The sequence below is a fragment of the Scleropages formosus genome, chromosome 9 (assembly GCF_900964775.1).
Source record: "Scleropages formosus chromosome 9, fSclFor1.1, whole genome shotgun sequence".
Taxonomy (NCBI): domain Eukaryota; kingdom Metazoa; phylum Chordata; class Actinopteri; order Osteoglossiformes; family Osteoglossidae; genus Scleropages; species Scleropages formosus.
In genome coordinates, this window is record NC_041814.1 from 8487564 (window position 1) to 8511705 (window position 24142).

Genomic DNA, 24142 nt, shown 5'->3' on the forward strand with positions numbered 1-24142 from the left:
GAGACTGATGTGCGTAATCTCAAGATCCTCAAAGAGCACTCTTACATTCTAAAATACTATAGAATCGCAACTCTTCAGTGAACCAAGGATTCCTATAATTGAAAACACACACAAGGATCAGGCCATTGCAACCACAGTGAGAAAATTATCAAACCTCCCAGAAGGGCACAGGAAAGACCCTTGGTTGTGGGGGATGGATGATATGCAGCTGCTCCAGTCGAGCCTCTCCCATCAAACTCCCTCAGGTGTTATATTGGCTATGAGGGTCTGCTTTCAGTGTATTACTCCAGAAAAGAGCTCACCCCTCTGAACTTGATAGACACCATGCCCTGTCCCTCTCTTCCCCTATCATTCTTTTTCCTTATTTCATCTTTTGTGCTCTATTTCATGGCTTTTGTTGTGTTTTAAGTGATGTGTAGATATAGCAGTTTGTAGTTGATTTATTTGTTGTACACAATGTTCTTATTTTTTTGTAAAACATTACTGTAATACTGTTTTTGGCATTCTGTCACTACAGCTGCTTTGCAGGCGCTTCACATTCAGTTTAATATGTTAACTGAGGCAATTCAAGGGCAATTTCTTAAAGGTAAACCAGCAGGCCTTCCTGGGATTTGAACCAGCAGTACACTGATTAAAACCAGTTTGCGTCTTGCCTGCCTTGGCTTATTATGCAGCACTGACCATACCGTGCGAAAGGTGTTATGAGTGGATTGCCTGCTGACCTATGGGCCTCTCTGTAGGTGAATGGTGTGCAGTTGTATGGGAAGTCCAGGAGGGAGGCACTGGCATTCCTGAGGGAGGTGCCACCCCCTTTCATGCTGGTATGCTGCCGTCACCTCAGCAGCCAAGAGGGCAGCGAATTCCAGCCTGACAATGAGGAGCTGCCACAGGAGGACTGGCAATCCTGGGGTCCTGGTGCTAGCCAGCAGGAGCAGGTGCGAGTTAAGCCATAGACATAACCACACACTTCTGTTGGCAGTTTTATAGCCTAAGACCCATGTATGGGTGACAGTATTGCAGATGTTAGTGTCCATGAAGTTCTAGTGGAAGCAAATGAGTTTGTTTGGGGCTTCAGAACTTTGGGTTCCATTTGCAGATTCCACTCTTATTTGCACAAAGTATATATGCAGGTATAATGAAAATGTGTTTGTGTGTATGTCAGCAAGAATAAACCACATCCTTGGATAAATGTGAATATACCAGTGCTGGTGTTAAGTTTAGAGATACAAAAAACTGTGAACACTCACATATACGGTACCATACATTTAAAAAATACGGTAATGTTTCATTGTAGACAAGTGCAAACTGTTCCATTTTTGCCCTCTGTTTCTTTTTTCTAAGAATGATAACAACCTTCCCGTGCTGGCAGACCAGACAACATTCTGGCGCAATTTGAATGAAACCCTTGTGGTACGTTTGGCACATTTCTTTAGGTTGATGTTTCAGCAGTTTGCTTGCAGACAGGCCATGGAAACCAAGCTACATATGGAAGCTTTCATGTTTTGTTAGTGTTTCAGTGGCTTGGGTGATGTGACAGGTATTTTATGTACTGGCAGCAACTGAGTTCACAACTGAAGTAGTGAAATGTACTAAAGGGTTAAGCATATCTTTCTTTATTATTCATTTTTTCATTTCATCATTAAGTATTTTTCTTTGACACAAAAATGGGCTGTGGTTCCCAGGAGACAACTGGCCGTTTGCAGCTGATTACAAACACGTGACAGATCCAAAGACGAGCATGAGCTGGCTATGACCAAACTGAAAATTTCTGAGAAAAACATTTCCCATGGAAAATATTCTAGGGTTTCCTCTGTAAAAGAATTTTCATCTTTCAGTACAAGATATCGAAGATACTTAAAACTACATCTGTGTGAAGAAAAACCCTGCTGTACTTTAGTCACGGATCATACGACAGTGTTTGAGAAAGTTTACTAATTGTTGTGGGGGGGGCAGCTCCAGTTCAGTATGTAAATTCTGAGCTGTTTGTTTCCAGTAAATGAAACGTGGCTGAAATGCAGCCATCTTGAAATTCTTGCCTGTAATTTACATCCCAACAGGAACAGGCCATCAAAGAAGAGCCTGATGAGGTGTGGGAGGGGGACATTCAGATGCAGCAGCACCACCCTGTGGAGAAGGAGCAGGTGGCAGCAGTGGTGGAGAAAGGGGAGGAGGAGGATGAGGATGAGGGGGAACTGACTCTCTGGTCCCCAGAGATCAAGGTGCTGGAGCTGGAGAAGGGGGAACAGGGCCTTGGTTTCAGCGTTCTGGATTATCAGGTATGTTAATACACCTGTGATGGCACATTCCTGTTACTTCACTGCTTTGTGAGATGTCATAATCCCTACCCGTAGTAACATGTTCAGCATTACAGCATGTTGCTAAAACATTCTCATTTCCGTCAGCTCTTTATGTCAGATACAGTTATCCCTCCCCAGACTATTGCTTAACACGGCTGCAAAACCCAATGATAGAAATTCCAGGGTAGTAAATGGACATATGAATAAGTGTAGGGTGCAGAAAGTGTTGCAGAAGGCGACTCTGGTTACGTGCATCTGAGCTGAGGAGCTCTCTAAGGAATGAGATGACATCCAAAGGTCTTAATTTTTCAAAGACCGTTATTTTCATGAATCGCACCTCACTTATATCTGGTCCTGTTGCAGGAAATGTGCACTGGTGAGTGGTTTTCATAGAACTGAAAGAAGAAACAATACCTCTCTGCTCTGGCATCCATCCATTCATATGAATGAAAAGCAGGTTTCCCTTATCTTCATTTGCATTCATTTAGAGTTGGCATATTGCTTCATGTAAGAGCAAGTCCAGGCTCATGAGGTTGTACTGTTTAAACAATATACAATTCACTACCAGTCCACTGAACTCCATTGGCTCCCTCTGGTCAAATTTTTTGAGAATGACGCTGAAATAAATTCTAAGAAAACTTTGTTTTCAAATTTGATTGTTTTTGATAGATGTGGATAAAGTGGAGCTTTAGCAACTTTTTCAAGGATTTAATATATTGCAGAAGTGTTTTTAAACAACAGAACAGATGAATCAGAGATGTGGGAAGTATTTCTGAGGTGGGTAGAGTAACCAAACGCAGAACTTAAAAGTACTGTTACTTTAAAAAAAATAAATAAATAAAAATAAATAAATAACTCAAATATTAAGTAAAAGTACACACACATTGGTTGAAGCCACTTGTCCCAAGCGGGATTGCGGCGAGCTGGAGCCCAACCCGGCAATACAGGGCGTAAGGTTGGAGGGAGAAGGGACACACCCAGGACGGGATGCTAGTCCATCACAAGGCACCCCAAGTGGGACTCGACCCCCAGACCCACCAGAGAGCAGGACCTGCCCAAACCTGGTGCGCCACCACACCCCCCCTTAAGTAAAAGTACTCATCCAAAAATTTACTTCAGTAAAAGTTTTTTTTTTTTTTAAAAGGATTAGGTTAAAGTAGTTACTTTGATTGAATTAAGTTTTTAAATGTCATGAACCACTAGCAGTGTTAACAGCTACAATGTACAGTTTACATAAAACTTTTCAATAAATATGCTGAGCAAATAAAATTAGTTCAATTAGACTGCTCAAATATAGTCATTACCACTGCACTAATGACTCATCCCTAGTAAGAAAACAGACACAAAGTCAGTATCCAAATAGCTAACCAGTGCTACACCAAATCCAAAGAAAGGTAAAAATCCTATAGGGTTGGTTACATTCTGTGAAATTGCTTTACGAAGTCTTTGTAGTTGTTTTGATAATAATATAGCTTGGCAATAATTCATTTACGCACATCAGATTAGAAGAGTAGAAAGTACTGGTTTGAATGCAAAGTACAATTTTCCCCCCACCTTATGAATGTAATGTCTTTGAAGATCCCTTCATTAAGTGAATTCTCCAAGCTTGAAGACATACTTACCATTAGTTTCAGTGGGAAAAGTTTTTACACGTCCCTGAGCCCCGAAAATGATAGGCATTTATACTAAAAATCACAGAATCCCCTTAATAAAGGAAACAGTTACTTCAGTAGTTAACATTAGTTATCATAACACAACATAACAAAATGGTTTCCCTTTATTAATTACTTTATAATATTGTATGGATGCCTAGCTACACTCATTCAGGTCCTTCACAGCTACTGTATTGTATGTTGAATAGAGTGTTGGCTTCCTCCAGGTGCCCTGAATTTGTGTGTTAGGTGGATTCGCAACTCTAAATTGCTTGTAGCGTGTGATGTGTGTGACAGTGCTAGTGATACCAAAAGGTAAAAGCCAAAAATGTCTAACTGTCACAGACACCTTATGGGATATGTGACAAACTTGCATTTGCATAAAGTAATAAAACATACCAGACAAGTTTATAATAATATATTGTAATTACTTTTATTCATTTACATTTATTCATTAATTTCTCACATTGCTCAGCTTGTAATACAAAGGGGCTTTCCAAATGAAACTCCTCAAAGTTGAATTGTCATAACTCGAATGGGCATATCTCTGGGGTTGACTGGAGCCAGGTAAATGGTGTCTGTTGTAACCAAGTGATACTGCAGTATCAATGTCCTTGCTGACGTTCTTGTTAGCAGGACCACAGAGCTTCTTACTTAGTGAATTTACCAAGCTAACTACACAACAGAACAACAGCAACAACCTATAGTCACAGCTTTATTATTTTTATTAAAGAGTGGATGTGGAGTTCTTGTACTCTCAGGTGGCCATCCATTGGTAGATAAGGATGATAATGTATCAGTGTGTAGTCATTTTCACTTTTAGGTTACATTGACTTTTAGGTTGTATAATATCCTACTTTACTCCAACATTGGGAAAATGTGTTCACACTTCAAAAGTTGAATTCAACATTGTTACATAAATGGCACAAGTTCACAAAATTAGTACAGAAAATGTTTTAACATTATCATAGGTGAACATTTGTCATTGAGACTACCCTAGGTGCAGCCTTTTTAGTAAATGGAAAATAGACAATTCATCAAAATGAGAAAGTTAACCTCCAAAAAAATTTGCACTGTGATTGCTGACCTTCCCACATTCTATTTTATGAGGAATATGCAGTTAGCATATTAATCAACAATATGTACTAACTCTCCACAAAGTTGCACAATGAGATCTTCAAAACAATATTGTCACTCACATAAGTAAATGTCTAAGTTCAGTTGTCATTCATTATAGGTAAATGACTTTATACTAAACTTTAGAGTAATAACATCAATAGTGTAACGACCCATGTTACCGAGAGTTTGAGCAGGAAAACTGGTCTATTGTAAATAGTTGTACTGTGGGAAAATTGGAGTAAAGTGTTCAACCGGTGGGGGGACTTACGAGGAAGTGACTGTGTTTGCCGGCAAAAAAAGAAAAAAGCCAGAGGGACGCTAAGCATGCTGAGAAGGCTGGCTTGAGGTATGGGTCCTTGAGCAAAAATTTTCCTCAGACCGTGAGCATTATTTCCCTGTGTGCCGGTGTTCCAAGAAACATTCATAATGAACGCTGCCTGTGCGTCCTTCGCCTCATCTGACCCCAGAGCGCTGTGTGCCACAATAGTATTTTTTTATTATTATTATTGATACAAATTATTAATAAATGTGTTCTTTTTAACAGATTTTTTTTTTTTCTAGTTTTTTCAGACATTTAGTTACGGGCAATGTTTACTTGCATTAATTTAAAGAAAAACTTTAGTGCATATTCTTAAAATACGAGAGACTCATCCAAATCTTATTTTTAAAAATAAAGACCTGTTTAACTCATATGCAGTTCAGTGCTCACAATGAAAAACAAGATATTCTTAACGTTGAAATTATGTTGTATTCCGTCGGCATGAATGAAGTTTGGCCAATCAGATGGGAAGAAACTCATTTATAGCTGTGATTGGTCAACTGTCAACTGATTAGTCAAGTTGACTAGTAGCGAGACCAATGAAATCAATGTCATTTGACTGTGAAAATGCATTTTTAGTGGTTTACCTTAAAAGTGACTGACTGACAGCCAACTGAAATTGACAGATATCATGGCTGTCAGTATTACTGACTTGATTATTCTGAAGGAAAATTAAAAAATTTAGATATGAAAAAATCAGTAATGGTGAAAATAGAGTGGCAGAAATGAAACAGTATTTTGTAACAAATGTACTTTTGTAAATGTAATAAGTATCAATCTAAAATTATTACACAAATTACAATTTGTCCAAATTTTACTTGAGTATAGGTAGCTGACTAGAAGTACCTTGTTGCTCCCTGCTTAAGCTTATCAGGGATAATATGTTAGAGTAGATCCTCTGCAAAGATGTTTTTGTAATTGCAGCACCATTGATCCATAACACATAGAATCACATCAGTTGAATACAGTTATAAAGAGTCATGGCAAAACTTGGTCAAAGATCCTCTTGGGGAAAAAACATTGATTGTAAACTCATGATGCCATATACCATTACTACTGCATAGCACTTGTCTGATATTCAGATTATGGAAAATGTTTACTCAGTCTAGTTAGATACATAAATTCTCAAAATTAATGAGAGATCCCCCTCTTTTGTGTTTTCTATTGAATTTTGGTTGACGACTAGACAAGGAGGGGGAAAGGTCATTTGAGACTGTTCGCAGCCAGAGAGCGAATGAGCCGTTTTTGTCCATTGAGATCACTGCAATTTTTGTTGGTTTATTTTGTTGCTTGAGGCTAAGACTGTGGACTTGCTCTCTCCTGGCAACATCTTCCTTCTCCTTCCCTTTCCTCACTTGCTGCCAGCTGAGCCCCTACTCTGCAGCTCAGCTGCCTGCTTATTGATACTTGAGTTTTAGTTACAGCACTCTACAGCACTGGGGTGGCCTGAGGTGCAGATGGACAGTGTGCAGTAGTGTCTCTGTCCATCCAATACTAACTAATAATCAGGATTATTTACTGCTTAGCCAGTTTTCTTATCAAAATAAGATTAAATTCCCCGCCCCCCCTTTTTTTTTTTAAAATTTATATTTATTTACACTGGAGAAGTCCCCCATAGAACAGTAGAAGTTGTGATTATGCCTTTATCAAGTATGCTACACATTTTGGATCATTGACTTGGGTCTTGGTCCCCTTTGCAGTAGGGAATGTGCAGTAGAGAAAAGGAGATGAGCCTCACATAGCACCACACATGGATCTCATTTGTAGTCACACCAGCTCTGTGTGGATGTGTGTAGGCGGATGTTTGCCACACGAATCTGTGTGAGACAAAGAATGTAATTTCAAACATGGTCATTTTCCACAATTTATTATTTTTTTTTAAACAAGCTTTCGAACTAAAATATAAAACTAAAATATAAAACAGATACTTGAGCAGGCTTCCCACCGTTTCATTTTTACTTTTGTAATCTACATCACTCGTTATTCATTTACAAACACTAAAAGAAAGGTACTGGAAATCTGCCTGGTTAAATATAAAACACATCTGTTTTGAGTTGGTCTTATGTAGTTGTGATTGACTTCGAATGTTTTGTAGGTGTTTGCTTGAAGTGACAGTGAAAATGGGATTCATAAAATTCTTTTTAAAAACCATAAAATGAAAATAACTCCCAAACCACAAAAATAATAATGTGTAATATGTTGACAGTAGTTGGAGTTATCCATTTTCTCTTGGCTTTTCTTTGTCTCCTTTATTCTGTTTGTTTATTCATTTATTTATTAAAGCCTTGCTCCTCTTAAAGTTTTGATCCTTTGATGTTGGCTCTTTCTATCATTGTGAAGCAGAATTCACCAAGCACTGGGTTGTTCACCCACTAATAGGGAACGTGAGCTGGGTTTAGACTGTCGTGAGACAGGTTAGTTTCACCCTACTGATGATGTGTTGCTGCAATAGTAATCCTACATTACATTTACATTTATTTATTTAGCTGATGCTTTTCTCCAAAGTGACTTAGAATGTTAAGGTTACAGTTATTACAAGCTATTACAGTTATTTACCCATTTATGCAGTTGAGTAATTTTACTGGCGCAATTTAGGGTAAGTACCTTTCTCAAGGGTACTATTGCTGGAGGTAGTGATCGAACCTATGACCTTTGGATTCAGAGACAGTAGCTCTAACCACTACGTTACCACCTGTAGCAGCACCATTGAGCCATAACACTTAGACTCGCATCAGTTGAATACAATTATAAAGAGTAATGGCAAAAGTCTGTCAAAGATCTTCTTGGGGGGGAAAAAAAAACACTGATTTGTAAATTCACGATGCCATATCCTTATGGCTACTGCATAGTGCTTGTTTGTCCACTTGTGGAGAGTTCTCAGTGTATTTGTGAGGTCCACAAAGTGCGGGCTTGTGGAGTGGAGCCTGGGCCAAAAGATTGGTTTGACTTTCCCGTGCTCTAACCATCACTCGCCCTAATGTTCTTCCTTCACTCTGTTTCCTGTCCCGTCACCTGTGTTCTGCCTGTGTCAATGGTCTTGGGATTCCTCAAAGCCCACTCCAAGCTGAACATGCAGCGTTCCTCTTGGATGGACAGAGTGAAGGAGGACTAAGCCAGAATAATACTGTTAGGTTATGTTTCAGAATAGACTTACTCCCACTTTCTGTTGAATTATTAAATTTTACATTATAAAAGAAAAGTAAACTGACTCTGGAACACATCATGACACATAGATGAATAAGATGGGGTTTAAACATAAACCTTATTTTTTATGTCATATGAGCAGGCTTTTGGGTTGCCAAAACCTTATCACTTTTCATTTTTTTTGTGTCATGAATGGCATTCAGAATGAAAACCATGAAAGTAATAATCAATACTTATCTGTAAAGTTACAGTAGAACTCCCCGGTATTTCCAGCTAATGGGTCTAATGGAGATTGATGAAGGTACCCCGTTTAATATGGCCCATCTGAAGCCTGGAGAGGGACTGGATCTGTGGCAGGGGGTCTTGGACTGGTTTCATGTAAACTTTCTTGAAGCCATTTAGGAGTTTTTTTAATTTTATTTTTCAGTCAGCATACCCTAAATCTGAAGGACCCCCCCCCCCCCTTTTTTTTTCTCTCTTTCAGATGGATTGTGACCGAAAGCATACTCCATGTCTAAACTAAACTTTCTGAGCAATGGCAGTATAGTGCCACAATAGAGGAGTGAGGCTTCTCTTAATATAATTCTGCTGGAGGCTTTAGGTCTTCAGCTGGGTAGAAGCCCAGATTACCTGTCATGTTTGTAGTATTTTGTTGCTCAAATGCTTTTGACAAAAAGTTTCAGAATGGACACCCACATTTCCAGAGTTCCTTTCAAATGTAGATCATTTTCACTTGATACACATAAGTCACGTTAATTAGCCATCAAGATGAACTTACAATATTTGTTGAAAATGTGACACTGGAGTTTTTTCTCTTACAAATGAAGTGTGCAAAGCTGTCAAGATGTACGACATTATAACAGCCCAAGGGTCACACACGAGGCAGTGTGTTCAGTAGTGGGATCGGTGTGGACGAAACATGCCATGTAAATACAGCTGTGAGCAATAAAGTCTCCACAGTAGTGTTCTTTACAGAGCATGGAACTCTAGAGAGACACTACAAATGAACTTCAGCCTGCTGACCTTCTTGTGTTGCTTTAAGCAAGTATATTCTGTTTTAAACAGTGTTTTACAGATAGTCCTTAACAATTAAAAAGCATGGATTATATTTAGCAAGAACTCAAATGCTTTTTTTTTTTTTTTTTTTTTTTTTTTTTTTCTGTAGTCAGCAGCTATCTTAGTTATATTTGGTGGTAGCATTTTTTTTTTTTTAATAAATTTGTTTTTTTAAAAGCGGCGTCTGCTAGGCTCATCTGCTACGGTTATTATTTATTTAGTATCTGCTATTCGTATGGCTGACGTGTAATCCCTTAGAAGCCGAATAGGGAGATTATAGAGGCGAAGGCCGAAACAAATGCATGAATTGATAAATAAAGTGAAGCTCCATGTCGGACACATCAGAACGCGCCTGTGAAAGGCCACCGAGGTGTGCATGGCAGTGATAAGGAGCCCCGCTTCACACACGGGGGTCTGTCGCGTCAGGTAGGCCGACGTGGGCTGCCATTGTGCAGTCGTCGTAGCCCACGCTGCAGGAGTTATGCCAGGCATTTGCTCCAGCAGGGGGCTTTATGGCCAGTGCAGCTCCAGACTGCCTGTTGTATTGTATTTACACTCAAGATCGTTGCACTGTGGTCACTGTACAGCTCCTGTAGTTATTCCCATAGCTGAAAATTGGTGACTGTTGTCAAAGGACTTAAAGTATGATGTATTCATTAATTTTTTTATGGACCCAAGTGTCTCTGTCTTCTGAAGTTGTAACTGAAATGGAAACTTTTTGAATAATTGTCGGTAAGCTGTGGGGTGCTTAATGCCGATTGCTCGATTTCCAATAATCTCGTTGGTCTCGCTGGCTGCTGGCAGTCGGGTCAGCTGCACCGTGAGAACCGCCACATCCCCAAGAGTGCTGCTTCCCCTGAGACACCCACAGAGACCGAGCAAGATGGAGAAAAAAGAAAACAGCCAGAGTTCCTGGAATTCTGTTCAGGAAGATTTAAGGAGCGGATCAGGCAGCACACAGGAGCACAGCGGGCAACGGGCCATCTCTTTCTCAGGCTCTGAATTTACGGTCAGCCCAAGGCTGTAGTGGCAGATTTCAGCTTCTCTGAGAAGCAGGATTCAGCCCACAAGCATCTGAGTCTGTGGGCCTTGCTTCTGAGAGAAATGTACATGATACACGTTTGATTGAACCAAACACCAGTCTGGATGCTTTCGGAGGGCACCCTACAAGAGGCTGTCTCTGCTGTCCCAGTTCCAAAGAGAGTCTCCCCTGTCTACATATGAGGCACAATAGTGTGTCTTTGTCTGCATCTCCTGTTTCCACACACCACTGTTGTCTATAGATATTGCTTTAGGTGTTCAAACTCTTACTGTACCTCAGACTGACATTTATGTAATACCAAAGTTGGTTCAACTTTTTTAAACTTTTCTGGGTTAACTAGGGATCTATGTGATTTTGCCAAGCATGGTTTTTAAAATTGCTGTTCATTTTGAATCTACAAAGGCAAGTTGCTTATTATTTATGATTTCTCAAGGTCAAATGAAGCAGCGCTAATTTGAAAGCAAAATTAATTTTAATTATTTGCATTTTGGTTCATACTTCTACATGGGCTATTCAATGAAAATCCTTTGAAAGTATTACTTCCAGTTAGATTTTAGTGTTACTCTACTGGAGAATTTTTATTTTGAACCTCTTCATTCCCACTGATGTACACAGTACCTACTGCAGCTGTTAGAAGGGTGTTTTCCCTTCTTGGAGCAAAATGCAGTCAGCAGCTTTTAAAATGCATTTAAAGAAGTGTGAGTTCTATTGATTCACGGCTGCCCAGTTGCGCACGAGCTTCTGCTTTGATGAAGCTGGTTTTCATGTGGTTAGATCAATGAATGCAGAAATGACCCCATGAATACGTTGCATCCTTGCACCCATTTTCCTGCAAATGTGACTGAGCTGAGTACAGGTGCAATATGGAATTGTCATTTTGTAATAATTCCTGATCCACATACATGTAATGCGGTAAGCTGTTCCATCCCAGCCTGCTTATGGTGATCACTAAATCACTGGCATGGTCAAGTTGGCGTCAAGAAGAAATGGGTGACTTGCATGTTTGATGTGATGAATCTGCAAGCTGGGGGGATGAACACAGCAGAGAGATTCCAGGGATGTTCCCCTTTTGCTGTAACGTGGGCCCCTTCCCCACCACCCACTCCATCAAGCCCAAGCCCAAGCCCTGCCTGTTTCCAAAACACCCCAGCACAGAGGCTGTCCCCCCCCCCAGCCCTCATCTCATGTATGCATGCTCTCAGGATTTTGGAGCAACCTTCCTGACATCACCAGCCATGTGGGTTGGAGGCAGTGGGAATGGAGCACGGCTGGCTGACACTCCCCAAGTTGGACAATGCAGCCTGTGTCTCTGCACAGAACCAGCTGGACTGGAACTGAAAATGCATTGCTAACTTTTTCCTGTCTTTTTTTCCCCTCTGTCTTGCGCTGTCCCAATGTTTATGTACTCGGCAGGCGTCGGTTCACCTCGCCCTAAAATTGCCTCTTTTTCTTCTCGCCCCTTGTGCAGCACTAGCAGTAAATCTTGTCATGCGTCATCCTGATTGCACCGCACACTGCCCCGATTCTTCCCAGCTCTCTCCTCTCAGCAGAGCCTACTGTGACCAACGCTCCCCTCTAACAGGCAGCAGAAGAGCTGCCCACTGTCCTCTGTGTTCAGAAGCCATTCGGTTTTAGCCAGTCCCGCCTTTATGGCTTTTGGGTGATAAACATGTGGCATTAAGAATTGAAGTCCCCCGAATTCTTTCACTGGCAAAAGGGAATCCTGTTCTGCATGGTATCCTAGCTTAAAAAAAAAAAAACACAGCTGTTTAGAGTTTTTACAATTCTGTTAGTATTTATGCCTAATGACATTGAGTGAAGTCAAAATATATGATCACAAATGTTCAGCTTCTGTTATGCACAGAAGTCTGCGCTAATTATAGTGCTGCAGTTTTGGTTTTATATAGAAATAACCACTTGTTAATCACTTTTATATTGTCACTCGTCACGTAAAATCAGCCCATATGGGTCATCAAATATATTGTGGTATGCATCAAATTGGAGATGAATTGCTGTTTTTATGGTCTTGCCTGATTGGGGCATGATTTATATATTTGTTCAACTGCTGCAGATAGGGAAGACCCCAAGTTGCTTGTTTTGACTAAAATGTTATTTTGCACATTGATGACTGAAAAATATTTTAACTGGCTTATAGCTGGTACCTGTTGGTCTGTGTTTCCCATGTATTTAGTTCTAGTATTTGTCCTTCTCCATACAGAGGACCAACATTTGGTCTCAAGTGGGCATAGAAGTAATTTTTTTTTCTCTCCCCCCCCACCCCAACATGAAGCATTTATTAGTCAGGTGAATTTTCTTACCATTTTATTTCATTTGTTAATTAATCATTTCTTCCTACTGTACAATATCTCACCATTATTTTCTTATTAGAGGTTATTTTTGGGGCTCTGCAATAACCTTTATCATCAGCAGTACAATCATGTTATCAGAACTGTGTCCATGACTGCATTTCAACAACTTTCAGGATGTTGCGCACCACATGTGCTTTTGCAGCGGACGTGTTTTTGTGAGGTAGAGCCACACTTATTTTTACTGTACAGACTGTACATGGTGCTTGTGTGTGTTTGCCAAGCATTCTTATCATGCCTAAGCGTCTGAGTCGTGTTTGCGGTGGTCTGTGTTGCCCTCTGCAGGACCCCTTGGACATTACACGCTCTGTCATCGTAATTCGCTCCCTAGTCCCAGGGGGTGTTGCTGACAGGCACGGTGGCATCCTCCCAGGTGATCAACTGGTGTTTGTGAATAACACCCAGTTGGACACTTGTGACCTGGCTGAGGCGGTGGAGGTGCTGAAGGCGGTACCTGCGGGCAAGGTGTACCTAGGGATCAAGAAGCCCCTGATGGTAGGTAGAGCGGCCCAGCAGACGTTTATCCCTGCTGCTGCTCATGCAACGAAAGCTCTATTTTTGTTGTTGCGATAATCAGGAGGCCCAGGCCTCTGGTTATTTTGAAATTTGTTTTAAAAAATTAGGGATAGGTAATTGAGAGATGAAGGCAATGCTAACTGCTGAGTACCGTTTGCCTGTTCATGTGCCAGTACATGCAAAGTCAACCTAACTACATCGTGGTAAACCACATTGCTATAGTAAGTAAGCATGAACCAAGATGCAGCACTTCAGAGCTGCTCCTTCTCTGGGTTGGTGAGGCACGTTTGTGAATTTCAGGTGGAAGCAACCGAGTTCAGCAGGCCGAGTAAGCTGGACATGGTTTCTGCTGTAGGACAGGAAGAGTCCGAGGACAGGGACCTGGCCGTCTATGAGGTAACAGTGCCATACCACTGTCAGTCTTGCTGATGAGTGCTTATTGCTGTGGAGTGCTAAGAGTAATAGTAGATGCCTTCAGTTTTAAGAGATGTGCATAGTATGTCAGCAATATTAGCAAGGTTTTTATTTTATCACAGTGGTTATTACATCAGAATTGATAGTTTGTTTTTTTTATTTGAATTTTTGTCACAGCTGGACAAAACAGTTAGGTAGTTAAACACTTTTAAAATGTATCGTGCAGGGGTATGGGACAGAGGTAGCAGGTTGAAGGGAAAAGCTGGTGCATCATTTTGCTTGTCAGTCGTACAGAAATTCAGAATTCTCCGTAAAAGTAAAATTGTAAATGATCTAGTGTTATGATTGCACTTGGAGGAATTCTCATGATGTGGTTTCTCTTAGTGAAATTAAAGAAACAAAGACAGGTATCGGTGTCTGTATGAGAATAAGAACTTCAAACTGAAGTACAGAGCCATGTGCCAGTGCACAGCCCCTCAGATTGTTTGAGATGTGCCAGATTATCCTTGAATTTTAGCAAAGATGTAATTGCAGTGTGGAGTCGAGTGCTGTCATAAATCTGCCCAAAGGGAGAGTAATTGTGCTATTAAGATTTTAGAGATGGCTCATTCTTCATGGCATATTGGTTCCAGGCCCTGAGGAGTGCCCAGCCTAAGCTGCTGAGTCAGCCTCTTTGGGTGCTCAGTGTTTGGGGTGGGGGTCAGTGTGTTCTCAGCGGCTTGCTGTGCTAGGGGACAACAGCCTTGCTTGGTATGCAGTGCACTGCACAAGACTAGGGGGCATGTCCACCCAGTGTTCAGTGAAGCCTAATGCATCTCCTCTCCGATATTTGCGTATGGCTCTATGGAGTACTACTGCGGATAGGTTTGGTTGCCTGCTGGCTGATGAATCGGTACTCCGCTGTTACTCTTCGTACTACTACATTTACTTTTTGGATTTGTTCTTGCTGTTATTTCTAACATATCACAGCTGCTTGTAATGGCGTGTTTTGTCCTTCATGACCAGATTTGTTTGTTTCCTGCTGCTTGTTTAAACCCGGCATGATATTTCTGGTCCGCTAGAAACCTGCCCACAATATAATTTGTTTTGTTTATTATTTTGTTGTTAAGATGTTGTTTATACAGGTGGATATCACTCTCAGATTGCTGGAACACCTTTTCTTGTCTATGTTTATATTTATGGGTATTGGGTTGTCTAAGTGCTGCATTGTGGGTGTGAGCTTTATAGACAGTGTGGTGTGACCTGTTCCGGACAGGGTGAAGTCGAGGAACCTCCTTTGCTGGAGGAGCTGGTTGATGAGCCGGAGCTGATTCTAGACGGCTCCTTGTCCATGCTGCACTACCCCGCCCCTTTGGGCCCTGGCCCAGCCATGGTGGAACGAGAAATGGCTGTGGATGAAGAGGAACCAGTCCAGCAGCTGATAGAGAAAACCTTACCAACATACCCCAAACCAAGCCCCACCCTGTGGCAGGAGCAAGTGGGCTTGCAACCTCCTGGGGACAGCCTGGGGTCAGAGGTGAGGCCTTTTGGGGTTTTCCCTAGAAGTTCCATCTTCTGGCTTTACCAGTATAGCTTCATATTAGTACATTTCATTTTAAATTTATTTCAAATTTTACTGTGGTAGTATTTTCCTATTGCTGTTGTCCTTAACATTCCCAGCTAACCAGAGGTGTGAGATGAGGTAAAAACAGTTGGTGATAAGACTTTGAATAAGTGAATGGCCTTTGTGCTCCTGGCAGAAGGAAGAGGAGAAAACGGATGCGTCGGAGGATGTGCAGAGGGGTAGACGGGAGTCTAGAGCACCACTACAGAGGGAACCCACTGTTGTGCCTTATGGTACGCACGAGGACTGTCCAGGAAAATAGTGGGCAAATGAGTTCAGAGTGTGTTGTGGTGTTCTAAGTGTATATATGAGAGTGGTGTCTCATCAGGTGAGCCTGTGACTGCATGGCCCGAGGCACGAGACAGTGACTTGGACTCCGACTCCTGGAATGGTGGCTCTGAGCTTACTTTGACAGATACAGATACAGAGTAAGTTTTTAGGACAGAAATATAAACTCACACTTGCAAGTAGACATTGGTGCCTGTATTGATACTATTGGTTTGTGTATACTTAGTTATAAACACTTAAGCTTTTCTGCTTTTACTATCTTTTTCATATGTATGTGTTATTTTTGTGCGTTCAGTAGTTTAGTTTTTGTATTACTTTATAAATGTATTGCTTTCTAAGTACATATGTTAGGGTATTTATATTAATGGATTAAAGTGACCAATAACAACATTTTTGAGTATGATCTGTTCTCAGGTATCAGGGATGGACAGCTGCTTGATGTGAAAAGCTGTAAAATTTTTAGTAGGATGGTTTACTTACCGCCTATTGTTTGTTCTTGAGAATCTAATGCGTTTTATTTGATGAACGCCGGATTTACATCTGAGAGGAGTAGCAGCTCCACCTGGTGGTTAAAGGGGAAACAGCACAGCCTGAAGAAGTGCATTGCAGTTTGGCAAACACGACCAATGGCACGTATTGCAGTAGGGATAGGGGCTCGGTGTGAAGCATGTAACTGTCGCTGAGCAGTAATTGAGAAATCCAAAAGAATAGAATTCCATTAGAGACATTGTTCTACAGTGTTTTCCAAAAGGTAAAAGCAAAAGGAAAGGGAGAGACCAAATGGGAGATAGAGCAGGGATTTGCAGTGGGAAATTACTGAAACACAGCCAGCTGTCAGAACCTTTGTTTCAGATGTGTCATTTTGGCCTGTGCTTCATTAGAGCTTCATCTCCCATGGACAGCAAAAGTTGCCCTTGTTGAGTAAAATTCATTTCCGCACGAAAAAGATTGATAGGACTGGTTATGACACAAAACATTAATTTGTATAAATAGTGCTTTCATCTGCTGAAGAAGCTCATGTTTTCCTCCCGCAAAAATGAAAGTCAGTAACTTAGAGAAAAGCCTGTGATTATTTGAGCTAAGTGCTTTCCGCAGACATTGAAAGGGATGTCAAGGGTCACAGACTGTTCTGTGGAGGTTCAGGGACAACCATTAGGCAGTCAAAGATGGAAATATAAGGTTTTGAATTTTGCAGTGTATCACTAAAGTCTATTGTAACAAGGAAATATAATAATTACTCTTAATTCTTGTGTTTGCCAGATCTGTCCATTTGGTCTCCTCTGAGAGGTGGAGGGACAGAAGTAAGAGCAAAAACTCACAGGCTGTCCGTGGGAGGTACAGGTATAATTTAAATGCCTTCATCTATTGCTTTTGAACATCTCAGGTCCATATTCAGGACTTATTACAGGACATGTTATCTTTTAGTTTACCGGTGTGCATATTGATGTGTGCCCTGCAGCATAACTGTTAAAAATATTTACATGTGTAATTTTTCACCAGTTGGAATTTTTATAGTCTACAAACAAGTTATCCTGCTTGGGATTTAGTTGATTAAAAGCCTCAGCATTTTGTGAGATGTGTTGTAAAAGGTGCTCCAGTAGTTGCCCCAGCGGTTAACTTTTGGCACTTCCCTCCAGTGCATTGCCTGAAAGAGAGGAAGGGGAGGGGGAAGAGACACCTCCATTCAGTCACTGGAGCCCCCCACGCAGGTAGGTTCCAGTGCAGGTGTGCATTCATTTTAACTTCATTGCACTCTTAATGTTGCTTCTCCTGTACTATAGAACACACAGGTCTTGACCTTGCTTTTCCTAATTTTCAGATAGGGAAGTCAAACTACTACTTGTATTAGTTTATTCATTTGTTGCATTATAATTAAAGGAGCATAATAAGAAGAAAAATTGGGAGAGAGGGCGTTAACTCAAAGCGAGCAAGTTTGTGTATGTATTGTTTTCTTTGTCATGTGACCCATGTCTCTTTAATGGCTTTTCTGTTTTTAAAAAAAAAAAAAAAAAAATGACAGCAGTCTTGCTGCATTATGTAATTGATTTATTTGCATTTGTACATGCCTCCCTACTTGTTGGCCTTTATTCTCACGTGCATGCACCCTCCTGCCTTACATCAGAGTGGAGGTGTGGCAGGAGCCGCAGGAGTCCCTGGGCATCAGCATCGTAGGTGGCCGAGGGGTCATCAAGCGCCTGAAAAATGGGGAGGAGCTGAGGGGCATCTTCATCAAGCAGGTGTTGCCTGACAGCCCGGCTGGACGCACAAAGGCCCTCAAGACCGGCGACAAGATCCTGCAGGTGGATCTGCTGCCACATACACCTTATCTGTGCGGTCAAACCCAGGTGTACTCTTTTCCACATGACCTTTGACCCCCTTCCTTGCTATGGGCCCAGGTGTCTGGAATAGATCTGCTAAATGCCAGCCACGAGGAAGCTGTGCAGGCCATCAAATCTGCTCCCAGTCCTGTGGTCTTCATTGTTCAAAGCCTGTCATCTACCCCACGGGTAACAGAAGATTTGCCAGTCTGTCTTTTTTTTTTTTTTTTTTTTTTTTTTTTACTTTTGTAGTTGTATGTGTGCGACTTCTGCTGTGTGTGTTTGTGTGTACGTGTTTTGTTCCACATATTGGTGTCTGTCTTCTGTTGTCTCTGTGTGATTGTGTGAGCAGTAATATTAACTTGGCTAAAACACTCTGGTACAGACTAGAGGTCTGCACTAATTCTTTTTGCTGCTTTTTCAAACCATGGTCATAGGTAGTGATTGGTATTTAAAATATTTATAGCACACCTTTTTAAGAGCCATTAGGAGTGTTTCAGATTCAGATTAACAGCAGCTGTACTCAGTCAGATGTGGATTAAACATGAAAAATGAGGGAGGGACATCTAATTTAATTATTTGTTAAACAGCCAGATGCATCTGCAGCCCTCAGATAGGAAAGTCAGGCATTAATTACGTTGGCTCAGACTTATCGTGCATTACCACGTATCTTATATTTTCTTTTTTCCCCTCTCTGTCATCTCTATTGATTGTGCCAGTTTCAGAGTTCTGCCCTGTGCCAAAAATGCATATTAATGCCAGATCTAACTTGAAGCACTCTAGCCCTAAAGGGACGCATATTAAAATTGAATAGATATACGAAATTACCTTAAAGGGTGACAATAGAGTCAGAAGGGAATCCCATCTGTTCCTGCGTATCAGGCCCCTTCAGTGATAGCCTGGAGCTGCTCACCACGTCTCCAATAAATCGACCGCTTGTTGGCGTTCTTGGTGCAACTTATTTCTACAAACCACATTTTTGCTTTGCGATTTGCATCAGTAACACCATGTTAAAGCGCTCTCTCTTTAGTGCCTGGAACTCAGCCCTGTCACTGCACTTATTCCTTCTATTTCTGCTGAGATAATTGGTTATGTTCTCCCAGCATTTCATCCCATCAGCACTTATTCCACTTGCTCCACTAGACTCAATTCCTTTGTGGTGATTAGTGGAAGAATGCAGGGTATGTATTTTTTCCTTTATTGTAATACTCTGTTTTGTGTCTGCAGCCAGTTTCTGTTATGGCGCCCAGCTACAGCAAACACAAAGTCAGGACAAAAAGAAAGTCCATGCTGGTAAGCACCCCTTCCCACGCTTGCCAAAAACAGACAGTCTATAACACCAAAGTCATTTGTATGGTAAATATGCTCAAAAGTCTTATATGTTTAACACTGTATGTTGCTGAAATAAAATTCAAGAAAGGGATTAAGGTCTTGATCCCTTGGATGAAAAACTATTTATCTTGTGACCTTTTCCTGCGTTAGTGATAACCAACTAACAACATATTTTTAACTTAAACAGTTCTATACCAAGTGCAACTGATAGCTGGTGAGAAGTTGTTAATTAGACATCACACTCAATGGAGTATTAACAGACATAACATGCATGGAAACAGATCGAAGGGGAAATGGAATATGAAAGAAGAGAAGGAACACGCTCTTAATCGCTTGAATCAAAAGAATAAGCATTTCAATTTGCAGGCTTCTGGAGTGTTACTGATAACCAACTAGTTTTTTTTTTTTTTTTTTTTTTTTTTTTTTTTTTAAAAGTTATTCCAGTTCCACACCAAGTGTTACTTGTAGTTGGGGAGTAATTTGTCCTTAGTCACAAACTCAGATACCATGCTATTGCAAATCCCTCATCCAAAGACCACAAAGAAATATATTTCTTTGGTTTGTCATCACAGGCTGAATGGTGGAGCAGTGGGTAGTTCCGCCTTCCCTCTTTGGGCATAGGTTCGAATGAGGCTGTGTGTGTGTGGGGAGTTTACAAGTTCTTGTATCTGCATGAGTTTCCTCCGCTTTCCTCCCAAAAACATGCAGTTCAGTTTGACTGGTGATGCTAAATTGCCCTTAGTGTGAGACTGTGTCTGACTGTGTGTGTGTGGCTACCCTGCAATAGACTGGCATCTCATCCAAGGTGTACCTCTCCCTCAAGCCTTATGCCAGGTTAATCCATTTTAGCCTCTGTACTGTTGTGATCCTGACGAGAACAAGTAGTTAGCAACTACTTAAGTGATTGAGTGTTTGTAATTCAAGATTTTTTTTTTTTTTAATTTAAAAATTCTCAGTAGAATTGAGATTAATATGAATTTCATCCTTTTCCTAAACATCTTTAAAATTTAAAATGCAGTGCCTTCCTGCAGCTCTGTCCTGTTTACTCTTTTTCTAGGATTCACAGGTAGCTATGTGAATGTAAGCAATCTTGCCCTTTTCATTGAACCAGGAGGATGTAATCTTCTTAGGACTGACTCATCAAAAATGACTTTTTGAACTTGCTACTTGGCCCCACAGTGACTTGCTCTGCAGGTATGGCCACACTTCTTCAGCAAGCACAGCTTATTTCTGTGCTATCCATCATCCCCAGCTCTTCTCATCCACAGAGTGTAACAAGGAAATAGGCACCACTTCTGGTGGGGGGGGTGTAGTCAGCATTCAGAAAAAGCCGTCAACTCTCATCTCTCCAAATGTGTGCTGCAGTGAGAGCAGCTTGATTTTTAAAACACTTTTATCACACCCATTAATTGAAATTGTCATTTTTCTTAATTGTACTTATTTCCATTTGTGCCACGTTTGGCTCTTAAGGGCCAAGAGATTGTTAACCACAGTCATGAAAAGGTTCTAATTACAGAGGGGAAATTTAATTAAGATTTTAAGGAGTGTTCTAATAGGAAATTAATATCTCTGTTTGGATAGAAGGGAGACAAAGGGCCTCTGCGGAGCAGCTCAGGGAAAACTCTGGGGCGAAAGATAATGGGAAAGGCATTACAATTAAACACAGAAGTAAGGGGATTGTCTGAATGAAATAATCAGGGTGACTCCTTTTCTCTTGAACAAACTTTGAAAGCTATCTTATTTTTTAAATTCATTTTGAAAAGCTTAGGACATTTGAAGAGTTCTGACTGAACAGATTAAGGTTTTTTCACTATCTGCTGCTTGGAGGCACTTCTGTCCCCGTGTTTTGTTTTGTATACATCTCAATATTCAGGTTTAAACAGTCAAGGCTGTATTGTATACCAGTGTTTGTTTAAAGAAAATTAAGTGAAGGATGGCCTTTCCAGTCCGGATTATTTTTCAATGAAACAATTCACAAATACATTACTGTGCAAAAAAAAGACAGGCTTTCGCTTTGTGGCACCATTGCTTTCCTTGGACAGCAAGCAGTCAGGTTGGCATTCTCAGGAATGTGATTGTGGATTAATAGTAATTGATTATGCTCGAGCCTGGATAGGCAGAGCTGTCCGTAGGCAGAATGGAGTAATGTAGCCGAAATTCACACGGAGGCACAATTAGCCCTGATTAAACACGGCCATGCTGTGATAAATCCCCGGCAAATGGCCTGTTATTATTTATCTGTCATGACTCTGGAAAAGGGGGTGCTGAGGGACTTGTGGTGCAAACTGTACAGTGTGCTGTGCGTGACCAGACTGGAGATTGGCCCCATCTGGTGCGGCTGAGTCAGTCTACACTGTTTACCATTAGAGGAGCAGAATTGCAGAGTGGTCATGGTGTGAATGTGAATGGCCGGCATGCAGGAAGAAAAGCCTCCGTGGGATTATCATCATTATTATTATTTTTTTTATTTTTTTTTTTTTTTTTTTTTTTCCTTCCCCTATCCCTCCTTAATCTCTTTGGACATGGCCTCATCTGACCTGGTTAGTAGGGCTCTCCTGTCCTGTTGATTTGTGGAGACAGGAAAACACCTGAGCCCAGGTTGCTTTCACAGACTGCTAGCCCACATCTCCAGCACAGATGTTAAGAACTCCACTGGTTGTCTTTGAAACTATATATGCAATCTGCACTGATATGTTGCTGTTTTATACAATCAAAGTATTTATGCATCCGATAGTTATATTTAGAGATGAAACTGACGGAGTTATTAAATTCAGTCTGAGTTGTTAGACTGAGCTTGATTTGAACCCTTACCCTAATGCACAGCACAGGTGAGACTTGCACTACCCACTGCATCACTCCATTTATATGATCCAAGTTAATAAATACATTATTTGATGTTACACTGGATCCAGATGTTATGAAGGCTTGAATTGTGAATTTTGAGAGATAACTGAACTTTCCAGTTTTTTAATTATATTTTCTTTGTTGTTCTCTCTAATTTCTGTGAGTTGCCAAGCAAAACCTATGTCTCTATGTATCCATTGACTGGCAGTAAAATCCAAGTGGGACTGAATTTGAACTTTGGACGTGCTCAACAGTATGCATTGAATATAGCTTTGAGAGAAGTTGTATTTTTTTTCAGTGATTTTTCTATGTTTTAATTTTACTGCAGTTTGAAATTAATAAAAAGAATCTAACCCGAGGGAAAAAAATGATGGGACACCTGGTTTTATTGATTGTGACTTAGTGGTAAAAATGACTTTGGAGTTATGAACAAATTGTAACAAGAGATTTCTGGTATCGATTGCGTTTGTAAGTTTAGGAGCCAGTGTACATGTTTGTGGCCTTATCTGTACACTTTTTTTTTTTAACTTGCATATGTGGTTTGTGCCATAGTGTGTTTTCATTGTGTGAGTTTGCCATATTGTTACATTCTCTGTGTGTAAGCGTACAACCTTTCGAATTTTTCCCTTTTCTCTTTGCCCCCTTGCTTCAGTTTTGCTCTTATTGTACATCTAGCTATTATCAAGTATAATTTAGCTAATGATGCTCTAAGCAAGGGCCTCCCATAAATACGACATGTATGGTACTTCTCCAATCTTTTACTGCTTTCCAAATCTACCCTCATTTTAATAAGTTGTGAATGAAGTTTAAAGTACATAATGACATGATTCAAGTTTTTGGTGCTTCCTACATAGGCCACTGACCCTTTTACTCTAGGCAAAAAATTTACTTTGGAATCCCTGGTGCTGACCACATATCCTTGTGGCTGCCATTCTACACCACTGTGATTCAGATAGTCAGTCATTGCTGACTTGCTGTTTGGGTGCACACATAGTCTGCAGTGCAGGGAACCTGAACAGGACTGGGCCGAGCTGAGCCTCTGCAGGTGTTTGATTTGTCTGTATTCAGCTCCATAAAGCCCAGGAACGCTGTCTGAAAATGTTGCTTCCATTTCACTGCTCTTCAAAGGAGGAATGGACCGCCAATATCCCCTGCACCGCTCTTCCGTCTCTCCGTCAGAGTGGCTGTGCTCATTGGCATTGGCAATTGTACGTACGGGCACTTGACTTTCAGGTCTTGAGTAAGAATACTGTTCATCCTACCTGTACAGAGGCCACTTCGATAATGTGTTTATGATCTCTCTGGTCAGTATGATTCATATGTAATAGCAGCCTTGGATGTTCCCATCTTCTATTTGCTCTCACTCCTGTCATTCTTTCTTTCCCCTCACACTGGTTGTGCATTCCTGTGTGGTTCAGCCCCTCTTACTCTCTGTGCCATGTGGTTTGCCCCCTGCAGAAGGCAGAGTTGGAAAGTGTGCCCTTGCCAGGGAGGCTCCCCCCACCATACAGGCCACCTGGTGGGCTGCCAGAAGAACTGGAAGGCAAGATGGAGGAGGAACTTGAAAGTGCTAGAGGTGAGCCTCTCTTTTGCACTCCCTCTGCTGGCTTGGCAGACTGCTCATTTCCTACGCTGGCTGCCGGACTGCGTCTGCGGTCACCCTTCACTCGGGTACAATCACCGTTTTGATAATGAGCATCAAAATGTACACGGCTGCAGCGAACCCTCAACAGAGCAAGTCTAGATGTTGCAGCGGTGGATTTATCAAAACTGTGTTGAGCCTGAGCTATTGAGCTTTTGGAGAGCTGAGTCTACCACTTTTTCAGCTCTCC

The 24142-nt window shown here is 41.1% G+C and overlaps 1 protein-coding gene across 4 annotated transcripts in view; it reads left to right on the forward strand.

The window, feature by feature from the left end:
• Positions 1 to 24142, forward strand: part of patj (PATJ crumbs cell polarity complex component) — an 87508-nt gene that overhangs the window by 15906 nt on the left and 47460 nt on the right. For 3 of the 4 annotated variants that reach the window (XM_018726757.2, XM_018726758.2, XM_018726756.2), the window contains exons 16-29: positions 741 to 935; positions 1342 to 1410; positions 2058 to 2276; positions 13281 to 13490; positions 13812 to 13907; positions 15181 to 15441; positions 15665 to 15761; positions 15857 to 15956; positions 17077 to 17157; positions 17454 to 17525; positions 17939 to 18116; positions 18213 to 18323; positions 19362 to 19427; positions 23769 to 23886. In XM_018726757.2, the coding sequence (XP_018582273.1) occupies positions 741 to 935; positions 1342 to 1410; positions 2058 to 2276; positions 13281 to 13490; positions 13812 to 13907; positions 15181 to 15441; positions 15665 to 15761; positions 15857 to 15956; positions 17077 to 17157; positions 17454 to 17525; positions 17939 to 18116; positions 18213 to 18323; positions 19362 to 19427; positions 23769 to 23886 (1873 nt within the window). The remainder of the gene's footprint in view (positions 1 to 740; positions 936 to 1341; positions 1411 to 2057; positions 2277 to 13280; positions 13491 to 13811; positions 13908 to 15180; positions 15442 to 15664; positions 15762 to 15856; positions 15957 to 17076; positions 17158 to 17453; positions 17526 to 17938; positions 18117 to 18212; positions 18324 to 19361; positions 19428 to 23768; positions 23887 to 24142) is intronic. The other variant, XM_018726759.2, reaches the window with a different exon arrangement.